This window comes from Oncorhynchus mykiss, chromosome 25 (genome assembly GCF_013265735.2).
Source record: "Oncorhynchus mykiss isolate Arlee chromosome 25, USDA_OmykA_1.1, whole genome shotgun sequence".
NCBI lineage: Eukaryota > Metazoa > Chordata > Actinopteri > Salmoniformes > Salmonidae > Oncorhynchus > Oncorhynchus mykiss.
The window spans coordinates 46,947,369-46,972,499 of NC_048589.1; the positions used below are offsets into that span (position 1 = coordinate 46,947,369).

The 25,131-nt window shown below is 46.4% G+C and overlaps 1 protein-coding gene across 4 annotated transcripts in view; it reads left to right on the forward strand.

Moving 5' to 3' along the window:
• Positions 1-25,131, forward strand: part of fgfr3 (fibroblast growth factor receptor 3) — a 223,665-nt gene that overhangs the window by 163,844 nt on the left and 34,690 nt on the right. For 2 of the 4 annotated variants that reach the window (XM_036962309.1, XM_036962312.1), the window contains exons 9-12: positions 8,302-8,480; positions 13,439-13,587; positions 16,905-17,026; positions 22,720-22,830. In XM_036962309.1, the coding sequence (XP_036818204.1) occupies positions 8,302-8,480; positions 13,439-13,587; positions 16,905-17,026; positions 22,720-22,830 (561 nt within the window). Of the gene's footprint in view, positions 1-1,307; positions 1,453-8,301; positions 8,481-13,438; positions 13,588-16,904; positions 17,027-22,719; positions 22,831-25,131 lie in introns of all 4 variants that reach the window. The other 2 variants (XM_036962311.1, XM_036962310.1) reach the window with 2 other exon arrangements.

Genomic DNA, 25,131 nt, shown 5'->3' on the forward strand with positions numbered 1-25,131 from the left:
TCCCCTCCTCTATCTCTCCCCCTCAGGTTCCTCTCCTCTATCTCTCCCTCTCCATTTACTCTCCTCTATCTCTCCCTCTCCGTTTACTCTCCTCTATCTCTCCCTATCTGTCTACCCTCCTCTATCTCTCCCTCTCTGTTTACTCTCCTCTATCTCTCCCTCTCTGTCTCCCCTCCTCAATCTCTCACCCTCAGGTTCCTCTCCTCTATCTCTCCCTCTCCATTTACTCTCCTCTATCTCTCCCTCTGTTTCTCCTCCTCTATCTCTCCCTATCTGTCTCCCCTCCTCTATCTCTCCCTCTCTGTTTACTCTCCTCTATCTCTCCCTCTCTGTCTCCCCTCGTCTATCTCTCCTCCTCGGTTTCCTCTCCTCTATATCTCCCTCTCTGTTTACTCTCCTCTATCTCTCCCTCTCTGTCTCCCCTCCTCTATCGCTCCCCCTCAGTTTCCTCTCCTCTATATCTCCCTCTCTGTTTACTCTCCTCCTCTATCTCTCCTTCTCTCTCCCTCTCTGTCTCCCCTCGTCTATCTCTCCCCCTCGGTTTCCTCTCCTCTATCTCTCCCCTGTTTCCCCTCTATATCTCTCTCTATATGTCCCCTGTTCTGACTCAGTCTATCTCTCCTGTGCTGCTGAATGACTGGCTGGTTGATGAGCAGAAACCCCCCACTCTCCTATGTTAGGGCTGAGTTTTGTCAGGTAGCTTGTCTCATCCATTTACCATCTCCTGCCTCAGATCAATACAACCACACCCTTCATTAGTGCTAGTACTTCAATAGGCTGCCCTCTCCCCCTTCCTCAAACACACACCATGTTATTCCAGCCATATCAGTGTATTCATCCCTCTCTCCCCTCTCCTCAGTTTGACAGCAGTACATGGTGTGGTGGTGACCTCTGGGTGATGGCTTCTCTATGGCTGCTCTGGGTGTCCGCTGTTGTCAGGTGGTGGTAAAGACCATCCTAGTGGTGTTACATCAAGCCGACTTGAGCCCGTGGAATAAGGTCTTCAGTCTTGCTTCCTGTGACCCCTAACCCCTGACCTCTAACCCTAACCCTCTATTCCCATGGTGACTGGTCTAATCTGAGATGCTCCTGATGTTCGGTGATTTTAGTGTTTTGGTGTTTGGTGCATTTTCTCTTGGAGCGTTTGGTTTATGAAATCTCTTTCTGTTTTCCCTCCTCCTCCCCTCCTCCCCTCCTCTCCTCCTCTCCTCCTCCCCTCCTCTCCTCCTCCCCTCCTCCCCTCCTCCCCTCCTCCCCTCCTCCCCTCCTCCCCTCCTCTCCTCCTCCCCTCCTCCCCTCCTCTCCAGACGGCTGGTATTAACACCACGGATAAGGAACTAGAGAGCCTCTTCCTTACCAATGTGTCTTTAGAGGATGCAGGAGAGTATACTTGTCTAGCAGGGAACTCTATTGGGTATGCTTACCACTCTGCTTGGCTCACCGTGCTCCCAGGTATACGCTACCCCTCTCTCTCTCCTCTATGTCTCATTCTAACGGTTGAATCTCTGAATTTCTGTTTGTATGCCTGTGTCTGAAACTTTTCAAATGTAATTTGATTTCAAATCATTTATTTACTCAGTGGCACAGTATTCAGCTGAAGAAGCAGCAACATCCTAGAGATGGTTGTAGTGTAGAGACTTCAGTATGAGTATTGATGATTACTGCTGAACTATGTCCTCCAGCCTCCTAGACTGAACTGTGACCCCCAGCCTCCTAGACTGAACTATGACCCCCAGCCTCCTAGAGATGATTGTAGTGTAGAGACTTCAGTATGAGTATTGATGATTACTGCTGAACTATGTCCTCCAGCCTCCTAGACTGAACTGTGACCCCCAGCCTCCTAGACTGAACTATGACCCCCAGCCTCCTAGAGATGATTGTAGTGTAGAGACTTCAGTATGAGTATTGATGATTACTGCTGAACTATGTCCTCCAGCCTCCTAGACTGAACTGTGACCCCCAGCCTCCTAGACTGAACTATGACCCCCAGCCTCCTAGACTGAACTATGACCCCCAGCCTCCTAGACTGAACTGTGACCCCCAGCCTCCTAGACTGAACAATGACCCCCAGCCTCCTAGACTGAACTATGACCCCCAGCCTCCTAGACTGAACTATGTCCTCCAGTCTCCTAGACTGAACTATGACCCCCAGCCTCCTAGACTGAACTGTGACCCCCAGCCTCCTAGACTGAACTATGACCCCAACCTCCTAGAGATGATTGTAGTGTAGAGACTTCAGTATGAGTATTGATGATTACTTCTGAACTATGTCCTCCAGCCTCCTAGACTGAACTGTGACCCCCAGCCTCCTAGACTGAACTATGACCCCCAGCCTCCTAGAGATGATTGTAGAGTAGAGACTTCAGTATGAGTATTGATGATTACTGCTGAACTATGTCCTCCAGCCTCCTAGACCGAACTATGTCCCCCAGCCTCCTAGACTGAACTATGACCCCCAGCCTCCTAGACTGAACTATGACCCCAAGCCTCCTAGACTGAACTATGTCCTCCAGCCACCTAGACTGAACTATGTCCTCCAGCCACCTAGACTGAACTATGTCCTCCAGCCTCCTAGACTGAACTATGTCCCCCATCCACCTAGACTGAACTATGTCCCCCAGCCTCCTAGACTGAACTATGTCCCCCAGCCTCCAAGACTGAACTATGTCCCCCAGCCTCCTAGACTGAATTATGACCCCCAGCCTCCTAGACTGAACTGTGACCCCCAACCTCCTAGACTGAACTATGTCCCCCAGCCTCCTAGACTGAACTATATCCCCAAGCCTTCTAGACTGAACTATGTCCCCCAGCCTCCTAGACTGAACTATGTCCCCCAGCCTTCTAGACTGAACTATGACCCCCAGCCTCCTAGACTGAACTATGACCCCCAGTCTCCTAGACCGAACTATGTCCCCCAGCCTCCTAGACTGAACTATGTCCCCCAGCCTCCTAGATTGGACTATGACCCCCAGCCTCCACGACTGAACTATGACCCCCAGCCTCCTAGACTGAACTGTGACCCCCAACCTCCTAAAAAGAAATTTTTATTTCACCTTTATTTAACCAGGTAGGCTAGTTGAGAACAAGTTCTCATTTGCAACTGCGACCTGGCCAAGATAGGGCATAGCAGTGTGAACAGACAACACAGAGTTACACATGGAGTAAACAATTAACAAGTCAATAACACAGTAGAAAAAAGGGGAGTCTATATATACATTGTGTGCAAAAGGCATGAGAAGGTAGGCAAATAATTACAATTATGCAGATTAACACTGGAGTGATAAATGATCAGATGGTTATGTACAGGTAGAGATATTGGTGTGCAAAAGAGCAGAAAAATAAATAAATAAAAACAGTATGGGGATGAGGTAGGTGAAAATGGGTGGGCTATTTACCAATGGACTATGTACAGCTGCAGCGATCGGTTAGCTGCTCAGATAGCAGATGTTTGAAGTTGGTGAGGGAGATAAAAGTCTCCAACTTCAGCGATTTTTGCAATTCGTTCCAGTCACAGGCAGCAGAGAACTGGAACGAAAGGCGGCCAAATGAGGTGTTGGCTTTAGGGATGATCAGTGAGATACACCTGCTGGAGCGCGTGCTACGGATGGGTGTTGCCATCGTAACCAGTGAACTGAGATAAGGCGGAGCTTTACCTAGCATGGACTTGTAGATGACCTGGAGCCAGTGGGTCTGGCGACGAATATGTAGCGAGGGCCAGCCGACTAGAGCATACAAGTCGCAGTGGTGGGTGGTATAAGGTGCTTTAGTGACAAAACGGATAGCACTGTGATAAACTGCATCCAGTTAGCTGAGTAGAGTGTTGGAAGCAATTTTGTAGATGACATCGCCGAAGTCGAGGATCGGTAGGATAGTCAGTTTTACTAGGGTAAGTTTGGCGGCGTGAGTGAAGGAGGCTTTGTTGCGGAATAGAAAGCCGACTCTTGATTTGATTTTCGATTGGAGATGTTTGATATGGGTCTGGAAGGAGAGTTTAGAGTCTAGCCAGACACCTAGGTACTTATAGATGTCCACATATTCAAGGTCGGAACCATCCAGGGTGGTGATGATGGTCAGGCGTGCGGGTGCAGGCAGCGAACGGTTGAAAAGCATGCATTTGGTTTTACTAGCGTTTAAGAGCAGTTGGAGGCCACGGAAGGAGTGCTGTATGGCATTGAAGCTCGTTTGGAGGTTAGATAGCACAGTGTCCAAGGACGGGCCGGAAGTATATAGAATGGTGTCGTCTGCGTAGAGGTGGATCAGGGAATCGCCCGCAGCATGAGAAACATCATTGATATATACAGAGAAAAGAGTCGGCCCGAGAATTGAACCCTGTGGCACCCCCATAGAGACTGCCAGAGGACCGGACAGCATGCCCTCCGATTTGACACACTGAACTCTGTCTGCAAAGTAATTGGTGAACCAGGCAAGGCAGTCATCCGAAAAACCGAGGCTACTGAGTCTGCCGATAAGAATACGGTGATTGACAGAGTCGAAAGCCTTGGCAAGGTCTATGAAGACGGCTGCACAGTACTGTCTTTTATCGATGGCGGTTATGATATCGTTTAGTACCTTGAGCGTGGCTGAGGTACACCCGTGACCGGCTCGGAAACCAGATTGCACAGCGGAGAAGGTACGGTGGGATTCGAGATGGTCAGTGACCTGTTTGTTGACTTGGCTTTCGAAGACCTTAGATAGGCAGGGCAGGATGGATATAGGTCTGTAACAGTTTGGGTCCAGGGTGTCGCCCCCTTTGAAGAGGGGGATGACTGCGGCAGCTTTCCAATCCTTGGGGATCTCAGACGATAGGAAAGAGAGGTTGAACAGGCTGGTAATAGGGGTTGCGACAATGGCGGCGGATAGTTTCAGGAATAGAGGGTCCAGATTGTCAAGCCCAGCTGATTTGTACGGGTCCAGGTTTTGCAGCTCTTTCAGAACATCTGCTATCTGGATTTGGGTAAAGGAGAACCTGGAGAGGCTTGGGCGAGTAGCTGCGGGGGGGGGGGGGGGCTGTTGGCCGAGGTTGGAGTAGCCAGGCGGAAGGCATGGCCAGCCGTTGAGAAATGCTTGTTGAAGTTTTCGATAATCATGGATTTATCGGTGGTGACCGTGTTACCTAGCCTCAGTGCAGTGGGCAGCTGGGAGGAGGTGCTCTTGTTCTCCATGGACTTCACTATGTCCTCCAGCCTCCTAGAATGAACTGTGTCCCCCAGCTATCTAGACTGAACTATGACCCCCAGCCTCTTAGAGATTGAACTATGTCCCCCAGCCTCATAGAGACTGAACTATGTTCCCCAGCCTCCTAGACTGAACTATGACCCCCATCCTCCTAGACTGAACTATGACCCCCAGCCTCTTAGAGCCTGAACTATATCCCCCAGCCTCCTAGACTGAACTATGTCCCCCAGCCTACTAGACTGAACTATGTCCCCAAGCCTCCTAGACTGAACTATGACCCCCAGCCTCCTAGACTGAACTATGTCCCCCAGCCTCCTAGACTGAACTATGTCCCCCAGTCTCCTAGACTGAACTATGTCCCCCAGCCTCCTAGACTGAACTATATCCCCAAGCCTTCTAGACTGAACTATGTCCCCCAGCCTCCTAGAATGAACTGTGTCCCCCAGCTATCTAGACTGAACTATGACCCCCAGCCTCTTAGAGATTGAACTATGTCCCCCAGCCTCCTAGACTGAACTATGACCCCCAACCTCCTAGACTGAACTATGTCTCTCAGCCTCTTAGAGCCTGAGCTATGTCCCCCAGCCTCCTAGACTGAACTATGTCCCCCAGCCTCCTAGACTGGACTATGTCCTCTCTAGCCTCCTAGACTGAACTATATCCCCAACCTCCTAGACTGAACTATGTCTCTCAGCCTCTTAGAGCCTGAACTATGTCCCCCAGCCTCCTAGACTGAACTATGTCCCCCAGCCTCCTAGACTGAACTATGTCCCCCAACCTCCTAGACTGAACTATGTCCCCAAGCCTCCTAGACTGAACTATGACCCCCAGCCTCCTAGACTGAACTATGTCCCCCAGCCTCCTAGACTGAACTATGTCCCCCAGTCTCCTAGACTGAACTATGTCCCCCAGCCTCCTAGACTGAACTATATCCCCAAGCCTTCTAGACTGAACTATGTCCCCCAGCATCCTAGACTGAACTATGACCCCAACCTCCTAGACTGAACTATGTCTCTCAGCCTCTTAGAGCCTGAACTATGTCCCCCAGCCTCCTAGACTGGACTATGTCCTCTAGCCTCCTAGACTGAACTATATCCCCAACCTCCTAGACGGAACTATGTCTCTCAGCCTCTTAGAGCCTGAACTATGTCCCCCAGCCTCCTAGACTGAACTATGTCCCCCAGCCTCCTAGACTGAACTATGTCCCCCAACCTCCTAGACTGAACTATGACCCCCAGCCTCTTAGAGCCTGAACTATATCCCCCAGCCTCCTAGACTGAACTATGCCCCCCAGCTTCCTAGACTGGACTATGTCCTCCAGCCTCCTAGACTGAACTATATCCCCAACCTCCTAGACTGAACTATGTCTCTCAGCCTCTTAGAGCCTGAACTATGTCCCCCAGCCTCCTAGACTGAACTATGTCCCCCAGCCTCCTAGACTGAACTATGTCCCCCAACCTCCTAGACTGAACTATGACCCCCAGCCTCTTAGAGCCTGAACTATGTCCCCCAGCCTCCTAGACTGAACTATGACCCCCAGCCTCCTAGACTGAACTATGTCCCCCATCCTCCTAGACTGAACTATGACCCCCAGCCTCCTAAAGACTGAACTATGTCCCCCAGCCTCCTAGAATGAACTGTGTCCCCCAGCTATCTAGACTGAACTATGACCCCCAGCCTCTTAGAGATTGAACTATGTCCCCCAGCCTCCTAGACTGAACTATGACCCCCAACCTCCTAGACTGAACTATGTCTCTCAGCCTCTTAGAGCCTGAGCTATGTCCCCCAGCCTCCTAGACTGAACTATGTCCCCCAGCCTCCTAGACTGGACTATGTCCTCTAGCCTCCTAGACTGAACTATATCCCCAACCTCCTAGACTGAACTATGTCTCTCAGCCTCTTAGAGCCTGAACTATGTCCCCCAGCCTCCTAGACTGAACTATGCCCCCCAGCTTCCTAGACTGGACTATGTCCTCCAGCCTCCTAGACTGAACTATATCCCCAACCTCCTAGACTGAACTATGTCTCTCAGCCTCCTAGACTGAACGATGTCCCCCAACCTCCTAGACTGAACTATGACCCCCAACCTCCTAGACTGAACTATGTCCCCCAGCCTCCTAGACTCGACTATGTCCTCCAGCCTCCTAGACTGAACTATGTCCCCCAGCCTCCTAGACTGAACTATGACCCCTAACCTCCTAGACTGAACTATGACCCCCAGCCTCCTAGACTGAACTATGTCCCCCAGCCTCCTAGACTGAACGATGTCCCCCAACCTCCTAGACTGAACTATGACCCCCAACCTCCTAGACTGAACTATGTCCCCCAGCCTCCTAGACTGGACTATGTCCTCCAGCCTCCTAGACTGAACTATGACCCCCAACCTCCTAGACTGAACTATGACCCCCAGCCTCCTAGACTGAACTATGTCCCCCAGCCTCCTAGACTGAACGATGTCCCCCAACCTCCTAGACTGAACTATGAACCCCAACCTCCTAGACTGAACTATGTCCTCCAGCCTCCTAGACTGAACTATATCCCCAAGCCTCCTAGACTGAACTATGTCCCCAAGCCTCCTAGACTGATGGTTGTGATTCAACTGAACAAGACAGTAGGGTATTAATCAACACATTTAAACACAATGGTTGTGATTTAACTGAACAAGACAGTAGGGTATTAATCAACACATTTAAACACAATGGTTGTGATTTAACTGAACAAGACAGTAGGGTATTAATCAACACATTTAAACACAATGGTTGTGATTTAACTGAACAAGACAGTAGGGTATTAATCAACACATTTAAACACAATGGTTGTGATTTAACTGAACAAGACAGTAGGGTATTAATCAACACATTTAAACACAATGGTTGTGATTCCGATTCCTGAGCCTGGGTTCCAGTCTTTTTCTGCTCTTTTGCCAAGTTTCCAACTCCTTATCACACATTGTTACGCCAGTCTTGATAATGAGGGATAAGCTGTTGAAATGATAGTTCAAGCAGATCTGGGCCCGTCTGCAATGTTTGTAGTGTATTTGTGGTTGTGACTGTAGTCCAACGTTTACTCTGTAACCTCTAACCCCTGATCTCTAACCCCTGACCTCTAACCCCTGACCTCTCCCAGCGCTGCACGATGGTGACAAGGAGGATGACTATGCTGACATCCTGATCTATGTGACGGGCTGCGTGCTGTTCATCCTGGCCGTCGTCATCATCATCCTCTGTCGTATGAGGATGTCTACCCAGAAGACCCTGCCCTCCCCACCCATCCAGAAACTCTCCAAGTTCCCCTTAAAGAGACAGGTAACAGAAAGTAGATACAAGATTTCCAACAAACCTATAAACTGGCCTTTTATAAATTACATTTGCTCACCGCCTGGGTCCTCTCCATCCTCGCTCTCCTCCTTTTGAAAAAGGTCAAAGTTCATCCAGGAGAGCCGGTGAACAGATTGAATGTGGACGGAAATGCTCTTGCTTGAAATGAGACGGTCCTTCTCCACTCATGAAATGAGACGGTCCTTCTCCACTCATGAAATGAGACGGTCCTTCTCCACTCATGAAATGAGACGGTCCTTCTCCACTCATGAAATGAGACGGTCCTTCTCCACTCATGAAATGAGACGGTCCTTCTCTGCTCATGAAATGAGACGGTCCTTCTCCACTCATGAAATGAGACGGTCCTTCTCTGCTCACTACCAGACCACTACTGTCTCTATACCACTACCACTACCAGACCACTACTGTCTCTATACCACTACCACTACCAGACCACTATTGTCTACACATCACTACCACTACCAGACCACTACTGTCTCTATACCACTACCACTACCAGACCACTACTGTCTCTATACCACTACCACTACCAGACCACTACTGTCTCTATACCACTACCACTACCAGATCACTACTGTCTCTATACCACTACCACTACCAGACCACTACTGTCTCTATATCACTACCAGACCACTACTGTCTCTATACCACTACCAGACCACTACTGTCTCTATATCACTACCAGACCACTACTGTCTCTATACCACTACCACTACCAGACCACTACTGTCTCTATACCACTACCACTACTAGACCACTACTGTCTCTATACCACTACCACTACCAGACCACTACTGTCTCTATACCACTACCAGACCACTACTGTCTCTATATCACTACCAGACCACTACTGTCTCTATACCACTACCAGACCACTACTGTCTCTATACCACTACCACTACCAGACCACTACTGTCTCTATACCACTACCAGATCACTACTGTCTCTATACCACTACTACACCACTACTGTCTCTATATCACTACCAGACCACTACTGTCTCTATACCACTACCAGACCACTACTGTCTCTATACCACTACCACTACCAGACCACTACTGTCTCTATATCACTACCACTACCAGACCACTACTGTCTCTATACCACTACCAGACCACTACTGTCTCTATATCACTACCACTACCAGACCACTACTGTCTCTATATCACTACCAGACCACTACTGTCTCTATACCACTACCAGACCACTACTGTCTCTATACCACTACCACTACCAGACCACTACTGTCTCTATACCACTACCACTACCAGACCACTACTGTCTCTATACCACTACCACTACCAGACCACTACTGTCTCTATACCACTACCAGACCACTACTGTCTCTATACCACTACCACTACCAGACCACTACTGTCTCTATATCACTACCAGACCACTACTGTCTCTATAACACTACCACTACCAGACCACTACTGTCTCTATAACACTACCAGACCACTACTGTCTCTATAACACTACCAGACCACTACCAGACCACTACTGTCTCTATAACACTACCAGACCACTACTGTCTCTATATCACTACCAGACCACTACTGTCTCTATACCACTACCACTACCAGACCACTACTGTCTCTATATCACTACCAGACCACTACTGTCTCTATACCACTACCAGACCACTACTGTCTCTATATCACTACCAGACCACTACTGTCTCTATACCACTACCAGACCACTACTGTCTCTATATCACTACCAGACCACTACTGTCTCTATACCACTACCAGACCACTACTGTCTCTATATCACTACCAGACCACTACTGTCTCTATATCACTACCACTACCAGACCACTACTGTCTCTATACCACTACCAGATCACTACTGTCTCTATACCACTACCAGACCACTACTGTCTCTATACCACCATCACTACCAGATCACTACTGTCTCTATACCACTACCACTACTAGACCACTACTGTCTCTATACCACTACCACTACCAGACCACTACTGTCTCTATACCACTACCACTACTAGACCACTACTGTCTCTATACCACTACCACTACCAGACCACTACTGTCTCTATACCACTACCAGACCACTACTGTCTCTATACCACTACCAGACCACTACTGTCTCTATATCACTACCAGACCACTACTGTCTCTATATCACTACCAGACCACTACTGTCTCTATATCACTACCACTACCAGACCACTACTGTCTCTATACCACTACCAGACCACTACTGTCTCTATATCACTACCAGACCACTACTGTCTCTATATCACTACCAGACCACTACTGTCTCTATATCACTACCACTACCAGACCACTACTGTCTCTATACCACTACCACTACCAGACCACTACTGTCTCTATACCACTACCACTACCAGACCACTACTGTCTCTATATCACTACCACTACCAGACCACTACTGTCTCTATACCACTACCACTACCAGACCACTACTGTCTCTATACCACTACCACTACCAGACCACTACTGTCTCTATACCACTACCACTACCAGACCACTACTGTCTCTATACCACTACCAGACCACTACTGTCTCTATATCACTACCAGACCACTACTGTCTCTATACCACTACCAGACCACTACTGTCTCTATATCACTACCAGACCACTACTGTCTCTATACCACTACTACACCACTACTGTCTCTATACCACTACCAGACCCCTACTGTCTCTATACCACTACCAGACCCCTACTGTCTCTATACCACTACCACTACCAGACCACTACTGTCTCTATACCACTACCACTACCAGACCACTACTGTCTCTATACCACTACCACTACCAGACCACTACTGTCTCTATACCACTACCACTACCAGACCACTATTGTCTCTATATCACTACCACTACCAGACCACTATTGTCTCTATACCACTACCACTACCAGACCACTACTGTCTCTATACCACTACCACTACCAGACCACTATTGTCTCTATACCACTACCACTACCAGACCACTACTGTCTCTATACCACTACCACTACCAGATCACTACTGTCTCTATACCACTACCAGACCACTACTGTCTCTATACCACTACCAGACCACTACTGTCTCTATATCACTACCAGACCACTACTGTCTCTATACCACTACCACTACCAGACCACTACTGTCTCTATACCACTACCACTACCAGATCACTACTGTCTCTATACCACTACCAGACCACTACTGTCTCTATACCACTACCAGACCACTACTGTCTCTATACCACTACCAGACCACTACTGTCTCTATATCACTACCAGACCACTACTGTCTCTATACCACTACCACTACCAGATCACTACTGTCTCTATACCACTACCACTACCAGACCACTACTGTCTCTATACCACTACCAGACCACTACTGTCTCTATACCACTACCACTACCAGACCACTACTGTCTCTATACCACTACCACTACCAGACCACTACTGTCTCTATACCACTACCACTACCAGACCACTACTGTCTCTATACCACTACCAGACCACTACTGTCTCTATATCACTACCAGACCACTACTGTCTCTATACCACTACCAGACCACTACTGTCTCTATACCACTACCAGACCACTACTGTCTCTATACCACTACCACTACCAGACCACTACTTCTCTATACCACTACCAGACCACTACTGTCTCTATACCACTACCAGACCACTACTGTCTCTATACCACTACCAGACCACTACTGTCTCTATACCACTACCACTACCAGACCACTACTGTCTCTATACCACTACCACTACCAGACCACTACTGTCTCTATATCACTACCACTACCAGACCACTACTGTCTCTATACCACTACCACTACCAGACCACTACTGTCTCTATACCACTACCACTACCAGACCACTATTGTCTCTATACCACTACCAGACCACTACTGTCTCTATATCACTACCAGACCACTACTGTCTCTATCACTACCAGACCACTACTGTCTCTATACCACTACCAGACCACTACTGTCTCTATACCACTACCAGACCACTACTGTCTCTATATCACTACCAGACCACTACTGTCTCTATACCACTACCACTACCAGACCACTACTGTCTCTATACCACTACCACTACCAGACCACTATTGTCTCCACATCACTACCACTACCAGACCACTACTCTCTCTATATCACTACCAGACCACTACTGTCTCTATACCACTACCAGACCCCTACTGTCTCTATACCACTACCAGACCCCTACTGTCTCTATACCACTACCACTACCAGACCACTACTGTCTCTATATCACTACCACTACCAGACCACTACTGTCTTTATACCACTACCAGACCACTACTGTCTCTATACCACTACCAGACCACTACTGTCTCTATACCACTACCAGACCACTACTGTCTCTATACCACTACCACTACCAGACCACTATTGTCTCCACATCACTACCAGACTGTCTGTTATTTTCACCCAGAGGAGTGAACCTTCCAGTTTCACCCTGCCTATTGTAACATCTCATATCCAGACCTCTCCTTCTCCTCTCTCTCTCTCATCCCTCTCTCCTCTTCAGAGACTGTACCTCACTCCTCTTCAGAGACTGTACCTCACTCCTCTTCAGAGACTGTACCTCACTCCTCTTCAGAGACTGTACCTCACTCCTCTTCAGAGACTATAACCTCTCTCCTCTTCAGAGACTGTAACCTCACTCCTCTTCAGAGACTATAACCTCTCTCCTCTTCAGAGACTATAACCTCTCTCCTCTTCAGAGACTGTAACCTCATTCTTCAGAGACTATAACAGTCTGTCTTTTTCACCAAGGGGAGTGAACCATCCAGTTTCACCCTCCCTATTGTAACAGCTCATATCTAGTCCACTCCCTCTCCTCTCCCATCCCTCTCTCCTCTTCAGAGACTATAACAGTCTGTCTTTATCACCCAGCAGGTTTCCTTGGAGTCTAACTCCTCCATGAACTCCAACACACCATTGGTCAGGATTGCACGTCTGTCATCCAGCGATGGACCAATGCTGTCCAACGTCTTGGAGCTGGAGCTTCCGTCAGACCCCAAATGGGAGTTCTCTAGGACTAGGTGAGACAAAGGGGCGATATCTAGGAGAAACACCTTAACTTAGAGATACCCTTTACCTTAGGCCAGGTGAGACAGAGAGATACCCTTTACCTTAGGCCAGGTGGGACAGAGAGATACCCTTTACCTTAGGCCAGGTGAGACAGAGAGATACCCTTTACCTTAGGCCAGGTAGGACAGAGAGATACCCTTTACCTTAGTCCAGGTGAGACACAGAGATACCCTTTACCTTAGGCCAGGTGAGACAGAGAGATACCCTTTACCTTAGGCCAGGTGAGACAGAGAGATACCCTTTACCTTAGACCAGGTGAGACAGAGAGATACCCTTTACCTTAGGCCATGTGAGACAGAGAGATACCCTTTACCTTAGACCAGGTGAGACAGAGAGATACCCTTTACCTTAGGCCAGGTGAGACAGAGAGATACCCTTTACCTTAGGCCAGGTGAGACAGAGAGATACCCTTTACCTTAGGCCAAGTGAGACAGAGAGATACCCTTTACCTTAGGCCATGTGAGACAGAGAGATACCCTTTACCTTAGGCCAGGTGAGACATAGAGATACCCTTTACCTTAGGCCATGTGAGACAGAGAGATACCCTTTACCTTAGGCCAGGTGAGACAGAGAGATATCCTTTACCTTAGGCCAGGTGAGACAGAGAGATACCCTTTACCTTAGACCAGGTGAGACAGAGAGATACCCTTTACCTTAGGCCAGGTGAGACAGAGAGATAACCTTTACCTTAGGCCAGGTGAGACAGAGAGATACCGTTTACCTTAGGCCAAGTGAGACAGAGAGATACCCTTTACCTTAGGCCATGTGAGACAGAGAGATACCCTTTACCTTAGGCCAGGTGAGACAGAGAGATACCCTTTACCTTAGGCCAGGTGAGACAGAGAGATACCCTTTACCTTAGCTATGGTATTTTTCCAAGCCTTGCTGACGGTGTAGTACTCAGTATAGCAGTTGTGTCTGTTAGGAATGAACAGAGCTGGGTCATTTAAGACATGCTGTTTAGATGCTGCAGGATGTTTGGTGATCATTCTTTTGAGGATTGAAACATTCAGATAATATTTTGGACATCATTAGATCACTTTCTTGGACCTCCCAGAAAAGAAAAAATGTGACCTTTGGATCAGATTGTCCCAGTTCAGATTAAAACATTAATCTTGTAGTTGTTTATCCTTTAATCTCAGTGATCGGCAACAGATTGTACAATCATTTTTTACGAAAATCTTTTGGGGGCCCAAAACAATCACCAGGAATTTAGCAAAAAATAAATACATTTAGGAAAAATGTTCTCAAGTATTCCCACAAAAAAGGTGATTGTCTCTCAATGTAATCAAGGTGTAAAATGATCATGTTGTTTTCAAATACAATCTATTTTCGGGCTTACTTGTGGCCATTTTGCAGTGTACACATTTTTACAATTATGTTCTGGCCCCCTGACCATCCATTCGGACAAAAATCTTCCCGCAGCGAAATCTAGTTGCCTACCCCTGAGTTAAGTTGTTTGTCATTGTCATTGTTTCCTTCTATCTGGTTGTGGTTGTGTTTCAGACTAACTTGTTGTGGTTGTGTTTCAGACTAACTAGTTGTGGTTGTGTTGTGGTTGTGTTTCAGACTAACTAGTTGTGGTTGTGTTGTATGTTGTGTTTCAGACTAACTAGTTGTGGTTGTGTTTCAGACTAACTTGTTGTGGTTGTGTTTCAGACTAACTAGTTGTGGTTGTGTTTCAGACTAACTTGTTGTGGTTGTGTTTCAGACTAACTTGTTGTGGTTGTGTTTCAGACTAACTTGTTGTGGTTGTGTTGTGGTTGTGTTTCAGACTAACTAGTTGTGGTTGTGTTTCAGACTAACTAGTTGTGGTTGTGTTTCAGACTAACTTGTTGTGGTTGTGTTTCAGACTAACTTGTTGTGGTTGTGTTGTGGTTGTGTTTCAGACTAACTAGTTGTGGTTGTGTTGTATGTTGTGTTTCAGACTAACTAGTTGTGGTTGTGTTTCAGACTAACTTGTTGTGGTTGTGTTTCAGACTAACTTGTTGTGGTTGTGTTTCAGACTAACTTGTTGTGGTTGTGTTGTGGTTGTGTTTCAGACTAACTAGTTGTGGTTGTGTTTCAGACTAACTTGTTGTGGTTGTGTTTCAGACTAACTTGTTGTGGTTGTGTTGTGGTTGTGTTTCAGACTAACTAGTTGTGGTTGTGTTGTATGTTGTGTTTCAGACTAACTAGTTGTGGTCGTGTTTCAGACTAACTTGTTGTGGTTGTGTTTCAGACTAACTAGTTGTGGTTGTGTTTCAGACTAACTAGTTGTGGTTGTGTTTCAGGCTAATGTTGTGGTTGTGTTTCAGACTAACTAGTTATGATTGTGTTTCAGACTAACTAGTTGTGGTTGTGTTTCAGACTAACTAGTTGTGGTTGTGTTTCAGGCCAACTTGTTGTGGTTGTGTTTCAGATTAACTAATTGCGGTTGTGTTTCAGACTAACTAGTTGTGGTTGTGTTTCAGACTAACTAGTTGTGGTTGTGTTTCAGACTAACTAGTGGTTGTGTTTCAGACTAACTAGTTGTGGTTGTGTTTCAGACTAACTAGTTGCGGTTGTGTTTCAGACTAACTAGTTGTGGTTGTGTTTCAGACTAACTAGTTATGATTGTGTTTCAGACTAACTAGTTGTGGTTGTGTTTCAGACTAACTAGTTGTGGTTGTGTTTCAGACGAACTAGTTGCGGTTGTGTTTCAGACTAACTAGTTGTGGTTGTGTTTCAGACTAACTAGTTATGATTGTGTTTCAGACTAACTAGTTGTGGTTGTGTTTCAGACTAACTAGTTGCGGTTGTGTTTCAGACTAACTAGTTGTGGTTGTGTTGTGGTTGTGTTTCAGACTAACTAGTTATGATTGTGTTTCAGACTAACTAGTTGTGGTTGTGTTTCAGACTAACTAGTTGCGGTTGTGTTTCAGACTAACTAGTTGTGGTTGTGTTTCAGACTAACTAGTTATGATTGTGTTTCAGACTAACTAGTTGCGGTTGTGTTTCAGACTAACTAGTTGTGGTTGTGTTGTGGTTGTGTTTCAGACTAACTAGTTATGATTGTGTTTCAGACTAACTAGTTGTGGTTGTGTTTCAGACTAACTAGTTGCGGTTGTGTTTCAGACTAACTAGTTGTGGTTGTGTTTCAGACTAACTAGTTGCGGTTGTGTTTCAGGCTAACGTTGTGGTTGTGTTTCAGGCTAACGTTGTGGTTGTGTTTCAGGCTAACGTTGTGGTTGTGTTTCAGGCTAACGTTGTGGTTGTGTTTCAGGCTAACGTTGTGGTTGTGTTTCAGGCTAACGTTGGGTAAACCTCTGGGAGAAGGCTGCTTCGGTCAGGTGGTAATGGCGGAGGCCATCGGGATCGACAAGGAGAAACCCAACAAGCCCCTGGACGTCGCTGTGAAAATGCTCAAAGGTTGTTGTTTCAGTTTCAAGTTTTAATGTCTTGTGAACAAGTACAGTGAAATGTCTTACCAGCTCTAACTCCAACAAGGCAGTCATCACTATCAATTACCAGCTCTAACCCCAAAAAGGCAGTCATCAATATCAATTACCAGCTCTAACCCCAACAAGGCAGTCATCACTATCAATTACCACCTCTAACCCCAACAAGGCAGTCATCAATCTCAATTACCAGCTCTAACCCCAAGAAGGCAGTCATCACTATCAATGGATTACTACAAATAACACTGTTAAACAGAAACACACAATAAATAAAAAATCAGAACACGATCAAGTGATCAGACTATATACCATATTAACATGTACAGGGATACTGGAGTGATGGAGGTAGATATGTATAGGGGAAGGAGACAGGGATACTGGAGTGATGGAGGTAGATATGTATAGGGGGAAGGAGACAGGGATACTGGAGAGATGGAGGTAGATATGTATAGGGGAAGGAGACAGGGATACTGGAGTGATGGAGGTAGATATGTATAGGGGGAAGGGGACTATATACAGGGTCAGTACCATATTAACAATGTACAGGGATACTGGAGTGATGGAGGTAGATATGTATAGGGGAAGGAGACAGGGATACTGGAGTGATGGAGGTAGATATGTATAGGGGGAAGGGGACTATATACAGGGTCAGTACCATATTAACAATGTACAGGGATACTGGAGTGATAGAGGTAGATATGTATAGGGGAAGGAGACAAGGATACTGGAGTGATGGAGGTAGATATGTATAGGGGAAGGTGACAGGGATACTGGAGTGATGGAGGTAGATATGTATAGGGGAAGGAGACAGGGATACTGGAGTGATGGAGGTAGATATGTATAGGGGAAGGTGACAGGGATACTGGAGTGATGAAGGTAGATATGTATAGGGGGAAGGTGACTATATACAGGGTCAGTACCATATTAACAATGTACAGGGATACTGGAGTGATGGAGGTAGATATGTATAGGGGTAAGGTGACTATATACAAGGTCAGTACCACATTAACAATGTACAGGGATACTGGAGTGATGGAGGTAGATATGTATAGGGGGAAGGAGACAGGGATACTGGAGTGATGGAGGTAGATATGTATAGGGGGAAGGAGACAGGGATACTGGAGTGATGGAGGTAGATATGTATAGGGGGAAGGAGACAGGGATACTGGAGTGATGGAGGTAGATGTGTATAGGGGGAAGGAGACAGGGATACTGGAGTGATGGAGGTAGATGTGTATAGGGGGAAGGTGACTATATACAGGGTCAGTACCATATTAACATGTACAGGGATACTGGAGTGATGGAGGTAGATATGTATAGGGGGAAGGAGACAGGGATACTGGAGTGATGGAGGTAGATATGTATAGGGGGAAGGAGACAGGGATACTGGAGTGATGGAGGTAGATATGTATAGGGGGAAGGTGACAGGGATACTGGAGTGATGGAGGTAGATATGTATAGGGGGAAGGAGACAGGGATACTGGAGTGATGGAGGTAGATATGTATAGGGGGAACGAGACTATATACAGGGTCAGTACCATATTAACAATGTACAGGGATACTGGAGTGATAGAGGTAGATATGTATAGGGGAAGGAGACAAGGATACTGGAGTGATGGAGGTAGATATGTATAGGGGAAGGAGACAAGGATACTGGAGTGATGGAGGTAGATATGTATAGGGGGAAGGGGACTATATACAGGGTCAGTACCATATTAACAATGTACAGGGATACTGGAGTGATAGAGGTATATATGTATAGGGTACATGGATACTGGGGTGATGGAGGTAGATATGTATAGGGAGAAGGAGACAGGGATACTGGAGTGATGGAGGTAGATATGTATAGGGGGAAGGAGACAGGGATACTGGAGTGATGGAGGTAGATATGTATAGGGGGAAGGAGACAGGGATACTGGAGTGATGGAGGTAGATACAGTGCCTTGCGAAAGTATTCGGCCCCCTTGAACTTTGCGACCTTTTGCCACATTTCAGGCTTCAAACATAAAGAAATAAAACTGTATTTTTTTGTGAAGAATCAACAACAAGTGGGACACAATCATGAAGAGGAACGACATTTATTGGATATTTCAAACTTTTTTAACAAATCAAAAACTGAAAAATTGGGCGTGCAAACGTATTCAGCCCCTTTACTTTCAGTGCAGCAAACTCTCTCCAGAAGTACAGTGAGGATCTCTGAATGATCCAATGTTGACCTAAATGACTAATGATGATAAATACAATCCACCTGTGTGTAATCAAGTCTCCGTATAAATGCACCTGCACTGTGATAGTCTCAGAGGTCCGTTAAAAGCGCAGAGAGCATCATGAAGGACAAGGAACACACCAGGCAGGTCCGAGATACTGTTGTGAAGAAGTTTAAAGCCGGATTTGGATACAAAAAGATTTCCCAAGCTTTAAACATCCCAAGGAGCACTGTGCAAGCGATAATATTGAAATGGAAGGAGTATCAAACCACTGCAAATCTACCAAGACCTGGCCGTCCCTCTAAACTTTCAGCTCATACAAGGAGAAGACTGATCAGAGATGCAGCCAAGAGGCCCATGATCACTCTGGATGAACTGCAGAGATCTACAGCTGAGGTGGGAGAATCTGTCCATAGGACAACAATCAGTCGTATATTGCACAAATCTTGCCTTTATGGAAGAGTGGCAAGAAGAAAGCCATTTCTTAAAGATATCCATATAAAGTGTAGTTTAAAGTTTGCCACAAGCCACCTGGGAGACACACCAAACATGTGGAAGAAGGTGCTCTGGTCAGATGAAACCAAAATGGAACTTTTTGGCAACAATGCAAAACGTTATGTTTGGCGTAAAAGCAACACAGCTGAACACACCATCCCCACTGTCAAACATGGTGGTGGCAGCATCATGGTTTGGGCCTGCTTTTCTTCAGCAGGGACAGGGAAGATGGTTAAAATTGATGGGAAGATGGATGGAGCCAAATACAGGACCATTCTGGAAGAAAACCTGATGGAGTCAGCAAAAGACCTGAGACTGGGACAGAGATTTGTCTTCCAACAAGACAATGATCCAAAACATAAAGCAAAATCTACAATGGAATGGTTCAAAAATAAACATATCCAGGTGTTAGAATGGCCAAGTCAAAGTCCAGACTAGAATCCAATCGAGAATCTGTGGAAAGAACTGAAAACTGCTGTTCACAAATGCTCTCCATCCAACCTCACTGAGCTCAAGCTGTTTTGCAAGGAGGAATGGGAAAAAATGTCAGTCTCTTGATGTGCAAAACTGATAGAGACATACCCCAAGCGACTTACAGCTGTAATCGCAGCAAAAGGTGGCGCTACAAAGTATTAACTTAAAGGGGCTGAATAATTTTGCACGCCCAATTTTTCAGTTTTTGATTTGTTAAAAAGGTTTGAAATATCCAATAAATGTCGTTCCACTTCATGATTGTGTCCCACTTGTTGTTGATTCTTCACAAAAAAATACAGTTTTATATCTTTATGTTTGAAGCCTGAAATGTGGCAAAAGGTCGCAAAGTTCAAGGGGGCCGAATACTTTCGCAAGGCACTGTATGTCAAAAAAGTCTGGCTGCACAACTGAATGGCAAAGTATTATAAATTGAGAAGTCAGACGATATTGCCATTCCTATTTGGCATATCTTAATTTTAAGCCTACTAGAAAGTGTGTGCCCTCAGTTCTGGAGGGAAGCAAAAGTTCTTCCCCTGCCCAAGAATAGTAAAGCCCCCTTTACTGGCTCAAATAGCTGACCAATCAGCCCGTAACCAACCCTTAGTAAACTTCTGGAAAGAAATTGTGTTTGAGTAAAGCCAGTGTGTTTATGTATGCGGATGACTCAACGCTATACACGTCAGCTACTACAGCAACTGAAATGACTGCAACACTTAACAAAGAGTTGCAGTTAGTTTCAGAATGGTTGGCAAGGAATCAGTTAGTCCTAAATATTTCTACAACAAATCATTCACTGAACCCTAAACCTAAACTAAGTCTTGTAATAAATCATGTGGAAATTGAGCAAGTTGAGGTGCTTGGAGTTACCCTGGATTGTAAACTGTCATGGTCAAAACATATTGATACAACACTACATGAGATGGGGAGAAGTCTGTCTATAATAAAGTGCTGCTCTGCCTTCTTAACAACGCTATCAACAAGGCAGGTCTTACAGGCCCTAGTTTTGTCACACCTGCACAACTGTTCAGTCGTGTGGTCAGGTGCCACAAAAAGGTGCCAATGATTGCCTCTGACTGTCTGTCTCCTCATAAAGAGGCTAATTATCTCTGACTGTCTCTTCATAGAGAGGCTTAATATCTCTGACTGTCTATCTCCTCATAGAGATGCTTATTATCTCTGTCTGTCTCCTCATAGAGAGGCTTATTATCTCTGACTGTCTGTCTCCTCATAGAGAGGTGTATTATCTCTGACTGTCTCCTCATAGAGAGGCTTATTATATCTGTCTGTCTCCTCAAAGAGAGGCTTATTATCTCTGTCTATCTCCTCATAGAGATGCTTATTATCTCTGTCTGTCTCCTCAAAGAGAGGCTTATTATCTCTGTCTGTCTCCTCATAGAGAGGCTTATTATCTCTGACTGTCTGTCTCCTCATAGACAGGCTTATTATCTGTCTGTCTCCTCAAAGAGAGGCTTATTATCTCTGACTGTCTCCTCATAGAGAGGCTTATTATTTCTGACTGTCTCCTCATAGAGAGGCTCATTGTCTCTGTCTGTCTCCTCATAGAGATGCTTATTATCTCTGTCTGTCTCCTCAAAGAGAGGCTTATTATCTCTGACTGTCTCCTCATAGAGAGGCTTATTATCTCTGACTGTCTCCTCAGAGAGAGGCTAATTGTTTCTGTCTGTCTCCTCATAGAGATGCTCATTATCTCTGTCTGTCTCCTCAAAGAGAGGCTTATTATCTCTGACTGTCTCCTCATAGAGAGGCTTATTATCTCTGACTGTCTCCTCATAGAGATGCTTATTATCTCTGACTGTCTCCTCATAGAGAGGCTTATTATCTCTGACTGTCTCCTCATAGAGAGGCTAATTGTCTCTGACTGGCTCCTCATAGAGAGGCGAATTGTCTCTGACTGGCTCCTCATAGAGAGGCGAATTGTCTCTGATTGTCTCCTCATAGAGAGGCTTATTATCTCTGTCTGGCTCCTCATAGAGATGCTTATTATCTCTGTCTGCCTCCTCATAGAGAGGCGTATTATCTCTGACTGTCTCCTCATTGAGAGGCTTATAATCTCTGACTGTCTCCTCATAGAGAGGCTAATTGTTTCTGTCTGCCTCCTCATAGAGAGGCTTATTATCTCTGACTGTCTCAGTCTATCTACTCTTCAGGGAATTATAATGTGATCTGGAATTTAAATGTCTTCTTCTGTCTCCCGCTATCTGTCCGTCCCCTCTCTCTCCCGCTGTCTGTCTGTCCCCTCTCTCTCCCGCTGTCTGTCTGTCCCCCTCTCTCTCCCGCTGTCTGTCTGTCCCCTCTCTCTCCCGCTGTTTGTCTGTCCCCCTCTCTCTCCTGCTGTCTGTCTGTCCCCTCTCTCTCCCGCTGTCTGTCTGTCCGCTCTCTCTCCCGCTGTCTGTCTGTCCCCTCTCTCTCCCACTGTCTGTCCCCGCTCTCTCCCACCATCTGTCTGTCCCCTCTCTTTTTCCATCAGACGACGCCACAGATAAGGACCTGTCAGACCTGGTCTCAGAGATGGAGATGATGAAGATGATTGGAAAACACAAAAACATCCTCAACCTGCTGGGAGCATGTACACAGGATGGTAAATTACAGATCGTACGACCCTGACATACTGTAACAGCTCTTTAACAAAGAGTGAGTCCACCAGATCAGAGGCAGTAGGGATGACCAGGGATGTTCTCTGTTTAGTGAGTCCTCCGGATCAGAGGCAGTAGGGATGACCAGGGATGTTCTCTGTTTAGTGAGTCCTCCAGATCAGAGGCAGTAGGGATGACCAGGGATGTTCTCTGTTTAGTGAGTCCTCCAGATCAGAGGCAGTAGGGATGACCAGGGATGTTCTCTGTTTAGTGAGTCCTCCAGATCAGAGGAAGTAGGGATGACCAGGGATGTTCTCTGTTTAGTGAGTCCTCCAGATCAGAGGCAGTAGGGATGACCAGGGATGTTCTCTGTTTAGTGAGTCCTCCAGATCAGAGGCAGTAGGAATGACCAGGGATGTTCTCTGTTTAGTGAGTCCTCCAGATTAGAGGCAGGAGGGAGGACCAGGGATGTTCTCTGTTTAGTGAGTCCTCCAGATCAGAGGCAGTAGGGATGATCAGGGATGTTCTCTGTTTAGTGAGTCCTCCAGATTAGAGGCAGTAGGGAGGACCAGGGATGTTCAAATCAAATCAATATATAGACCTTCTTACATCAGCTGATATCTCAAAGTGCTGTACAGAAAACCAGCCTAAAACTCCAAACAGCAAGCAATGCAGGTGTAGAAGCACAGCGGCTAGGAAAAACTCCCTAGAAAGGCCAAAACCTAGAGAGAAACCAGGCTATGAGGGGTGGCCAGTCCTCTTCTGGCTGTGCCGGGTGGAGATTATAACAGAACATGGCCAAGATGTTCAAATGTTCATAAATGACCAGCATGGTCAAATAATAATAATCACAGTAGTTGTCGAGGGTGCAGCAAGTCAGCACCTCAGGAGTAAATGTCAGTTGGCCTTTCATAGCCGATCATTAAGAGTATCTCTACCACTCCTGCTGTCTCTAGAGAGTTGAAAACAGCAGGTCTGGGACAGGTAGCACTCCTGCTGTCTTCTGCACGTCCGGTGAACAGGTCAGGGTTCCATAGCCGCAGGCAGAACAGTTGAAACTGGAGCATCAGCACATTCAGGTGGACTGGGGACTGCAAGGAGTCATCATGCCAGGTAGTCCTGAGGCATGGTCCTAGGGCTCAGGTCCTCCGAGAGAGAGAAAGAAAGAGAGAAAGAGAGAATTGGAGAGAGCACACTTAAATTCACACAGGACACCGGATAAGACAGGAGAAGTACTCCAGATATAACAAACTGACCCTAGCCCCCCAACACATAAATTACTGCAGCATAAATACTGGAGATGAGACAGGAGGTGTCAGGAGACACTGTGGCCTCATCTGATGATACCCCCGGACAGGGCCAAACAGGAAGGATATAACCCCACCCACTTTGCCAAAGCACAGCCCCCACACCACTAGAGGGATATCTCCAACCACCAACTTACCATCCTGATACAAGGCCGAGTATCGCCCACAAAGATCTCTGCCACGGCACAACCCAAGGGGGGGCGCCAACCCAGACAGGAAGATCACGTCAGTGACACAACCCACTCAAGTGAAGCACCCCTCCTAGGGACGGCATGGAAGAGCATCAGTAAGCCAGTGACTCAGCCCCTGTAATAGGGTTAGAGGCAGAGAATCCCAGTGGAAAGAGGGGAACCGGCCAGGCAGAGACAGCAAGGGCGGTTCGTTGCTCCAGAGCCTTTCCGTTCACCTTCACACTCCTGGGCCAGACTACACTCACTCAAATAACCTACTGAAGAGATGAGTCTTCAGTAAAGACTTAAAGGTTGAGACCGAGTCTGCGTCTCTCACATGGGTAGGCAGACCATTCCATAAAAATTGAGCTCTATAGGAGAAGGCCCTGCCTCCAGCTGTTTGCTTTGAAATTCTAGGGACAATTATGAGGCCTGCGTCTTGTGACCGTAGCGTACGTGTAGGTATGTACGGCAGGACCAAATCAGAAAGATAGGTAGGAGCAAGCCCATGTAATGCTTTGTAGGTTAGCAGTAAAACCTTGAAATCAGCTCTTGCCTTAACAGGAAGCCAGTAATATGATCAAATGTTTTGGTTCTATTCAGGATTCTAACAGACGTATTTAGCACTAACTGAAGTTTATTTAGTGCTTTATCCGGGTAGCCGGAAAGTAGAGCATTGCAGTAGTCTAACCTAGAAGTAACAAAAGCATGGATTTATTTTTTCTGCATCATTTTTGGACAGAAAGTTTCTGATTTTTGCAATGTTACGTAGATGGAAAAAAGCTGTCCTTGAAACAGTCTTGATATGTTCGTCAAAAGAGATATCAGG